Below are 10002 nucleotides of genomic sequence, written 5' to 3'. Positions count from 1 at the left end.
TTAGTTCTCACTTCCTACCACTAGATGGCCCTAGCAGCACCATTTTCGAATTTCAAACATTTAAATTTTGAATATATAAAAACAGAACTTCCAAAATACTTTCAATTTTTTTAATATCGCTACAGTATTTAAAGTTTGAATCTAAAACGTAATTATAAAGGAATGTTAATACACATAAATTTAATGTATAAATAAATTAGAATACTGATGTAAAATCACTTTTCTGAATAATGAAGTATGAACTAAAAGTAAATTGTTTGTAACATTACATTTATTTCATTACTTAGTAATCTAATGTATTAAACAGTAAACTAATACAAAGATTTCTATTATTTCAGGTGAAAAGTTATTTTTAAGACTCGTCAGACTTTTCATAGCATCAAACAATAACATATACATACATCCTCGTAACAATTATACATTAGCAAAAACTACACATTATCTACAGTAAATAAACAAAACAGTACAACTTTAAATGTATCTATGTTATTTTTATAATTTTATCTGGCCTAATATTTTTCCATGATGATTCTTAATTTACTTTAAATTTAACCAATATTGAATTGAACTACTTTTTAAACGATCTGAAAGATTAAAAATAATTTGCTTTTAATCATTCCATACTAGAAGTCATTGTGGTGGTAGGTGAGCTGAATTGAATAGCATCTAGCTCTTCTTTTGGCAGATTTTCTGAAAGCCAAGCATCAAATACAGGAAGATTCTTTTCAGCCCACTCTTTTTGTCCCATTCTAAAAGCTTTTTGAACCACCCGATTCGCAGGATTAAAATCTTCTGGATAATTCTCATACAATTTTTGAACCATGTCCAAGCCTTTCTGAGTGCTGAATGAAGAAACAACCAATTCTGTGATGCGGTGCCACAGTTGGTTATCATGTGAGAATTTCTGTTTGACAGTCTCCCAATTGTCTGTCAAAAAGTTGAACAATGTTGTATAACCAGCTGCTCCACCGCTGAGCGTCATAAAGATTAACTGAATATCTGAGAATAACTGAAATTCTGAACCCGTGAAGTTCCCATGCTGCTCCAAAATCGTTGCATTCAATAATCTGTAATATTATTATTAAATCTTAGTACATTAAATTAAGTAAATAAATTCCCACTTCACAAATTGTATTACCTTTCAATTTTATATGCATCTTTTGGACAGCCAGCTAAGGATTTCAAAAGATATGTACGTTCATTTTGTTTTCTCTCAGGACTAGCTCTAGGGAAATTGATGACACGCTGAAGTCCAAATTCCCATTCTTCTTCTGTGCCCCACTTAAACACCGGACAAAGGAATTCATTGGCTACCCTGCAAAATTGAAGAAGACAACTGTTTGATGATGTAATTAATAAAATAAAAATAGGAAATGCACTGCTACTAACGGATTTCCTTTGTCTGGATCTTCATCCATTATCCACTTTCTGTACTGCTTTCTTGCTTCAGCAACACAAGGTTCATATCCAGCACGACAAAGGAAGTTCTTTGCCATTCCTCTCATGTGAGTCTTCCAGGATGGTTCATTTGGTTCTTCAGTTTCCTTTAGTTCCTCATATAGAGTTTTCAACAAGGTACGTATGTATGCCTGAAATAACCAGGTTTATTAGAATTCATAAGTGCTCAAAGAAGAATATTCAATTAATTAAGTTATTTATTTTACCTCAAATTTGGGATATACATCAGACCCCTCTATACGTCTACCTACATGATCAATCATCATAAAGACTGGCTCCCAAACCACATGACTTCTCTCTTCATTTAAGAACAGAGTCATATTTAATGCAATACTAAAGCACAGTTCTCCAGAATAAGCTAAATTCCAAGAGTCATGAAGCAGCTTTGCTCTAGTCAAAACAGGAATCTTTTCACGATCTGGACCCTGCAGGTACTGTGACAGCATCTTCCAATTACAAGAATCATAGTTCACCGGAAACATTCCTGTAGGATTAATACTTTTGCTATTTTATACTGAAGTCTCTCTTATCATGGAAGAATTGTAACTGAAACTTGCAAAACATTATACCTATCTCTTCCGGATTGACAATAATGAAATGATTATCATCAGTGATGTCTGGAATCTTGAGATCCTCTGGTTTGTTTTTTTTTGTCAGCCACAAAGGACGTTGATTCTGGAAGTCTAATTTCTCTTGCGATATCATCACTATTGGTATGTCCCATTGGTAAGAAGCTTTAGGAGTCGATTCTCGAGGAGCTTCTCTCAGGTAAACTTTCTGTAATACATGTTCTTTGATAATGAAAAAGATATTGATTTTATGTTAATAGTGTTTATTTATTTGACAAGGTATTAACATGAGAAGAGGGTAGGCAGACATGGACAGAGAAATTACTGACTCTCAGAATTGCTTGGTCATAATTTTAATAAAGAAAATCAGTGGCCTTTATGTTGCTGACGTATGGGATTCCCCTTGACATTTCTATATGCTCCAATGGCGCCATCTTCTGCGCCTCATATAAACAAAATGTCATAACATGACTTTCATAAGTCCTTCATACTTTCATCCACAAAAACACTATTAACGTCAGTTTATCTTGGAACTAATGTCTATTTATAAGCTCGACAATGCCCACCAAGATACCGTTTTTTATCAGTAATGGTAGTCGAATTATTTAAGTGGCCTCTATTGAGTGCTTCTATTTATATGTTAGGTGATAACACCTATGTGTCTTTGAAAACTGACGAACATGTAACTTCAGGGTCTAAGGTGCTCGTTAAAGTAATCACCAAACGATTACGGTGATGTGTAAATGCTTTTCACAATAGAGGTTATCAGCTCTAGAATTTTCATTTTGTTCCTACTCTTTTATATATGTAATTTCGTTAGAGATCAGATAGCATTTTTTTTTCTTTCAAGGGTAAAAGCATTTTCATTGTACTATCGTTAAGATCAATTATCCATCCGGTTTAATCCTTATTTCCTTATACAGGGTGAGACAATAAAAGCTGCTATATGATGTGACTAGTGGCTACTGCATTATGATAGATTTTTCTAGGGAAAATGATGGAGGAATCAAATTTCTACATTTTTAAATTTTTACACTGTAAAATTTTCAATTTTTTAAATTAAATTCTAGATTCTTGAATTTATACATTCACAAATTTCTTGATTACCGTTACTTTTTAGACACACTATATGTTCTTTCACACGTTAGCATTCACAAAGGGGATTTTCTTTACTCAAAGCGTAAATACGCTTAGACTGTCATTTCCTTTGGCATTATCCGTGCGAAAATCGTGTTATCCGACCCTGAGCCAAGCAGTGCCTTTGTTCAGTGAGATTAACAATGCAGGTACACTCGGATGCAACATTAGAGGAAACCTAGATCCACAAATATCTAGATTCTTGGATCCCCAAATTTTGACATTTAATTGAAAGTCTAAATCCACAAATTACCTTAATCTCCTAATTTGGAGATCAATTTCTTAGATCCCCAAATTCCTATCACCCCAAATTCTCAACCCAATATTTTGAAAAATTGTAAAAGTCAAGTATGTCATCTTTGATTGTTATAATATTTTTTAGGAAGGTACCTACCTGGCTAAGCGTGATCGTTTTCGTTTCATAATCACGGATGACCGTGACCAACGGCACCCTGTCACGATTGGTCCACAGACCAGCGATCCTGTTGATCGTTAGACCTTCCGGTAAAATGTCGGTTCCGTTCACGGCGTCGTTTAAGCGGCTGTAGATATCGTCCGCGAAGAAGGTTCGTAGATTTCTAAGAAATTATACTGTAAACTTATCGCTATGCAAATATAAATTATGTAATTGTATTTTAAAAAACAAGGTGATAAAATGACGTTAAAATGAAAGATGAAGATGGTTATCATTACAGTAATTACCCCTCCGACTCCTGACGGACGAAGTTCCGGACGCCAGTTTGGAAGAGGTCCTTGCCAAGCGTGTAGTTGAACATTCGGAACACGAGTTCAGCTGCGAAAGTTAATTAGAAGCAATAAGTTTAAAATTAGTTTAAAATAATTAATAATGTTGTAATATACTTTTGGATGATGTGGCTTCGTCCCTCATTCCTCCAACTCTTGAGAAAGGCTCATATTTCCCAAATTCGTAGTACAGGGAATACAGCATCGTCATCGGCCATTTTCCTTCCATTTCGTCTGGATTAATCTGTAACAAATTGTGCGAGTGCAGGAGGTTTACTATAACCAGCAAAAGTATGTGTTTCAAGTTCACATGTGACATGTTCATATGGTGTCACATATCGAATGCAAGATGTTAAGCAATTACGTTGAGAATATGGTGCCTTGAACTTCTGGATCTCCAAATTTCAAGATTCACAAATTGCTACATCCTCAAATTCGTAAATCTCCAAATAAACAGATCTCTAAGTTCATAGATCCCCAAATACCTAGATCCCTTCACATTCCCTAATCCTCATATATCCTAATCCTCACATCCCAAATACCTAGATCCTTAAATCCTCACGTCCCCAAATTCCCACATGGCCAAATACCTAGATCCCCAAATCCTCACGTCCCCAAATTCCCACATGGCCAAATACCTAGATCCCCAAATCCTCACGTCCCCAAATCCTCACGTCCCCAAATCCTCACGTCCCCAAATCCTCACGTCCCCAAATCCTCACGTCCCCAAATCCTCACGTCCCCAAATCCTCACGTCCCCAAATTCTCACGTCCCCAAATCCTCACGTTCCCAAATTCCCACATGGCCAAATACCTAGATCCCCAAATCCTCACGTCCCCAAATTCTCACGTCCCCAAATCCTCACGTCCCCAAATTCTCACGTCCCCAAATCCTCACGTCCCCAAATCCTCACATTCCCAAATCCTCACGTCTCCAAATCCTCACGTCCCCAAATCCTCACGTCCCCAAATACCTAGATCTCCAAATCCTCACGTCCCCAAATCCTCACATCCCCAAATCCTCACGTCCCCAAATCCTCACGTCCCCAAATCCTCACGTCCCCAAATTCTCACATCCCCAAATACCTAGATCCCCAAATCCCCACGTCCCTAAATCCTCACATCCCCAAATCCTCACATCCCCAAACCCTCACATTCCCAAATCCCCCAATCCTCGAATCCCTCGATCCATAAACTCTATAAATGATACGTACATCAACAGTCGTCATCGAAGCCAGAAACGAGTTGAGTGCCTTGCTGACCGGCGCATCGATCCACCGGAACGGCGTGATGTACTGTCCTATCCACTGATAAATCAGCTCATACGCCACGTTCCAAATGGTCCCACTAGTCAAGTCGCACGACCTGCACACAACTTACATTTGAATCATCGTCACTTTCTCCCAAGTACGCGATCACTCTTTTCAGAAGGTACATACGCGAAGAACATCAAGCCCCAGTTGTCGGCTGGCTTGTCGCTGCTGGTCCAATGAGTCGCCACCAAGTCCAGCTTCGGTAGAGCAATAGAACTGTTGAAGTATTCTTGCAAATAATTCATGATCTTGACTACGCGGTCGGGGACGTCTTTCAAGGTATCCAAGTACGGCTTTGGGGCCCACACTTTGATCTGTAGCCTTCTGCCGTCCATTTCGTCCACTTCGAGCGTTGGAGAGATGCTTTCGAAGTTTGAGACTAGGAGGGCTAGTTGGTAGGTGGAGATTTTTGGGGTGGTCTCGAAGTGATCCCATTCCATATTCTCGTTTTCTTCGCTAGATGGGAAGAAAGTATTTAGGATTATTTTTTATTCAATTCTTAGGTCAGATTAGTATAGATTCCTGGATTTAGGGGGTCTAGGTCGTCCAATCATTTTAAGTCTGGTTTTCGAGTTTCTGGGAAACCGAAACCCCAGATTGCAAACTCATAGAATGCAAATGCCTATCTCACCAAATTCTGAATACACGTAGGTCTCAAATACCTGGAGACCCTCTAAGAATCATATTTTTCTGGGTTCGACCTGTGACCCTAAGTCTCGTGGAAATCTTCACATCCCCAAATCCTTACATCCTCTAATCCTCACATTCCCAAATCCTCACGTCCCTAAATTCTCACATCCCCAAATACCTAGATCCCCAAATCCTCATATCCCCAAATCCTCACGTCTCCAAATCCTCACGTCCCCAAATCCTCACGCCCCCAAATCCTCACGTCCCTAAATTCTCACATCCCCAAATACCTAGATCCCCAAATCCTCATATCCCCAAATCCTCACGTCTCCAAATCCTCACGTCCCCAAATCCTCACGCCCCCAAATCCTCACGCCCCCAAATTCCCACGTCCCCAAATCCCCACGCCCCCAAATCCCCACACCTGCAAATCCTCACGTCTCCAAATCCTCACGTCTCCAAATCCTCACGTCCCCAAATCCTCACGCCCCCAAATCCCTACGCCCCCAAATCCCCACGCCCCCAAATCCCCACGCCCCCAAATCCTCACGTCTCCAAATCCTCACGCCCCCAAATCCCCACGTCTCCAAATCCTCACGTCTCCAAATCCTCACGCCCCCAAATCCCCACGCCCCCAAATCCCCACGCCTCCAAATCCTCACGTCCCCAAATCCCTAAACCCCCAAGGGTTTACTCACAGTCTCCAAATGCCTATCTCTCCAAATTCTGAATCCACTCTTCTCCTCAAACGCCAAATCCCTCCAAAAATCCTATTTTTCTAGATTCCTGTCTCCCTAAATTCTGAATCCATCAGATAATCAATCGCTTACGATTTGGTGGTTTTTTCCAGAGGCATGTTCGACAGGGCCTTCATGCTCTTCGGTCGCAACACGCTGAGTTTGAAGGTCGCCTTGTAAGGGGGCTCGTCCATGCAAGGAAAGACGCTCTGCGCATGATCCAGTCTGAAGTTGGTACCAACGTAAGGGCTGAAGAAGAAACGATTGATATAATCTGTGGTTCCTCGCCTACATATGATTCGTAGTGAAAGCGAATTACTATTCGTTCCCATTTTCGTCGGTGTAGACGTTCTTGAAGAGGCCAGTGGTCGTTCCGATGCTCAGATTTCCGAAGAAGAATAGATCCACCTCGCAGCTGCTGCCCGCCATCAACATCTGCTCCAAGTGAATCGTGTACCAAGGCTTACGCTCGTCGGGTTGGGTGATCCTCGCCACGTTCACGTCCAGCATTGGTAAACCTTTTTCTCTTTTGGTACATTCGGTTTGAAACGATCAGTTGTCCGTGTAATTTTTTGTGAAAATTATGGAGGTTGGATTGTAATTTCTAGGTACGGAAGAATTTTGATATTTTCCTGCTGGGTAATCTCGAGGAGGGGAAATTTTTATGTTGGGGGGAAGTTGAAGAATTTGGGAAATGGGGAATTAGGGAAGTGGGGAATGGGGGCACGGGGGAATTAAGGTAGCGGGGAATTAAGGAACTGGGAAATTAAGGTAGTGAGGAATTAAGGAACTGGGAAATTAGGGAACTGGGAAATTAGAGAACTGGGAAATTAGGGAATGAGGAAATTAGAGAACTGGGAACTTAGGAAATTGTGAAATTAAGGAACTTGAGAGTTTGGTAGTTTGCTAATTGAAAAGTTTGGAATCTTAAAGTACACAAATATAGAAATTCTGTAATATAATTCCCTGTCCCGCCCCCAAACCCCCATGGCGCAGGGAAATATCAAGATTCCACTACACTGAAACCTCGAAAATAAACATAACAAATCAATAGACATTCTTGTACATCGACATACCTTTCCTGAAACGACGATTCCGTGATCCTAACTTTGTACAATTCGATGATGAGATCCGGACGAGCGTTGAAGATGATCGTATCGCTGGGATCTTTCCAGGTGACGTTGACCTTCACTTGGCCCGCGAATTTGTCCTGATCGAAAAATGGTTGAAGTTCTAAGTGGTAACTAGTTGGTACGACTTCGCTTCGTAATCTGAGTAGACGCATATTGTAGTGGTACAAATCGTCTAGGGAAATACTTCGTTTCAATCCTGACGGTTCCTGGAATACCAATTTTCACTCACGTTTGTTCACATGTTAATACCGACTGTGACACTTCTGGGATTAATGTTAGTACTCTATGTTAGTACTTTCGTTAATATTTGTTAATACTTTTGTTAGTAATTTTGTTAATACCAATTTTGTTAATACTTTTGTTAGTAATTTTGTTAATACCAATCGTGTTAATACTTTTGTTAATACTTATCTAGATGAGGTCAGATAAATTTGACTGAAGATGCTTAAGATTGAACTAGCTTACACCAAAAACTGCTGCAGTGTCCTGCGGCAGAGTCAGCACCAGAAATAGCCCGGTGATAGCTGCTAAGTACCCCATGGTTCTTCTATGGTCGAAGACGAAACAATCGAACAGTGCAAGTAAAAAAATGTCAGTACTATTTTTTAAATAACTATATTATTAGTTAGGGAATCTGGAGATATAGGAATTTAGGAGTTGGGGAATTGGGGAATTGGGAAAATGGAGAAATTAGGGAATTGGGGATGTAGGGTATTGCAGATGTGGGGAATTGGGAATGTAGGGAATTGGGAATTTTGGGAATTGGGAATGTGGGGAATTGGGAATGTGGGGAATTGGGAATGTGGGGAGTTGGGAATGTGGGGAATTGGGAATGTGGGGAATTGGGAATGTGGGGAATTGGGAATGTGGGGAATTGGGAATGTGGGGAATTGGGAATATAGGGAATTGGGAAATTAGGGAATTGGGAAATTAGGGAATTGGGAAATTGGGGAATTGGGGAATTGGGAAATTGGGGAATTTGGAAATTAGGGAATTTGGAAATTAGGGAATTGGGAATCTAGGGAATTGGGAATCTAGGGAATTTGGAATCTAGGGAATTGGGAATCTAGGGAATTGGGAATCTAGGGAATTGGGAAATTAGGGAATTGGGAAATTGGGGAATTGGGGAATTGGGAAATTAGGGAATTTGGAAATTAGGGAATTGGGAATCTAGGGAATTGGGAATGTGGGGAATTGGGAATGTGGGGAATTGGGAATGTAGGGAACTGGGAAATTAGGGAATTGGGAATCTAGGGAATCGGGAATCTAGGGAATTGGGAATCTAGGAATTGGGAATCTAGGGAATTGGGAAATTGGGAAATTGGGAAATTAGGGAATTAGAAAATTAGGAGATTAGAGAATTAGGGAATTGGAGAATTGGGGAATTGGGAAATTAGGAAATTGAGAGTCCAGGAAATTAAAGAATGGGGTAATTAGGAAATTTGAAAATATGAAAATTTCAAAATTCGTAAAATTAAAAACCTTAAAAACGTGAAATTGAGAAATGAGTAAAGTCTTAATTCCACGAAAACCATGATCACATAAACAATCCCCCACATAACACCCTCGCTCACGTATCACCGAATCGACTTACTTCGTAATCCAGGAGCAACACGTCCGTGCTCTCATGCGCCGAAATCGGATCTAACCGGAATCGATATTACGTACGAAAAGAACAGTCAAGTACGAAGGTGGTTGAAGTCAAGCTCGCTGAAGGTAGCTTGACCTTGACAACTCGAAGGTGTCGTGTATCCAGCGTAGCCGAAGGACCGCGTTCGAACGCAGTCGCTGCGAAACTGTCCTTCAGCTTGTTGCTTCTGTGAACCGTAGGGTTTTGTTCGAAAAAGAAAAAACTGTGAAATCGTGTGCAACGGGGGAGCAGATGAAACGTGAAGGAGCCACGTGATAGGTGCTCCCCTCGACGGATCGGTGAAGCAGGGATCCAAAGCGCTTAGAGCCATTTAGAGCAGCCGCGTAATCGGTGGATCGTCCATTATCCAATTTCATCGGGCAGACGTCACAAAGGGGCCCAATCACCATGGTATCCGTCGCTGAAGCGCAGCGTCAATGGCCAATTCCGTAAGCATCAATGAAAATTGAGACGCCACGAGCTCCCCATTTCAATCTCCCCGCCTGTTGCCGATTCTGCAACCAGAAACCATTGTACGGTCGTTTAATGGTTGAAAAGCGGACAATTCAGGTCCGAGCAACTTCGTTTCCCATTTGCCGTCAATTGGAACTAGTGGCGCGTCTTGCGTTTTCCTGAGCTCGCTTACGCTTC

General features: G+C 40.7%; 1 protein-coding gene and 1 long non-coding RNA gene across 3 annotated transcripts; one reads left to right on the top strand and one right to left on the bottom strand.

Moving 5' to 3' along the window:
- Positions 1 to 253: 253 nt before the first annotated feature.
- LOC100876126 (aminopeptidase N) lies at positions 254 to 9531 on the bottom strand. Of its 2 annotated transcripts, none has more exons than XM_003702533.3 (15): positions 9316 to 9531; positions 8187 to 8268; positions 7665 to 7927; positions 6908 to 7114; positions 6682 to 6837; positions 5348 to 5677; positions 5123 to 5273; positions 4026 to 4152; positions 3867 to 3957; positions 3559 to 3742; positions 2028 to 2235; positions 1665 to 1942; positions 1390 to 1589; positions 1139 to 1315; positions 254 to 1067 (listed from the first exon to the last, which is right to left on the bottom strand). In XM_003702533.3, the coding sequence occupies exons 1-15, from the start codon at positions 9348 to 9350 to the stop codon at positions 614 to 616; spliced, it is 2943 nt and encodes a 980-aa protein (XP_003702581.2). In that variant the 5' UTR covers positions 9351 to 9531; the 3' UTR covers positions 254 to 613. The 2 variants fall into 2 exon arrangements, with proteins under 2 accessions (XP_003702581.2, XP_076397780.1); XM_076541665.1 differs by having other exon boundaries at positions 8187 to 8265.
- Positions 2232 to 3836, top strand: LOC143266081 (uncharacterized). Its single transcript, XR_013041159.1, has 2 exons — positions 2232 to 3064; positions 3148 to 3836. It is a non-coding gene; the product is annotated as an uncharacterized LOC143266081 (long non-coding RNA).
- Positions 9532 to 10002: the final 471 nt, after the last annotated feature.

Source organism: Megachile rotundata, chromosome 16, assembly GCF_050947335.1.
Source record: "Megachile rotundata isolate GNS110a chromosome 16, iyMegRotu1, whole genome shotgun sequence".
Lineage (NCBI taxonomy): Eukaryota > Metazoa > Arthropoda > Insecta > Hymenoptera > Megachilidae > Megachile > Megachile rotundata.
The sequence above is the reverse complement of the archived record's forward strand: the minus strand, read 5'-3'. Positions and strand labels throughout refer to the sequence as shown.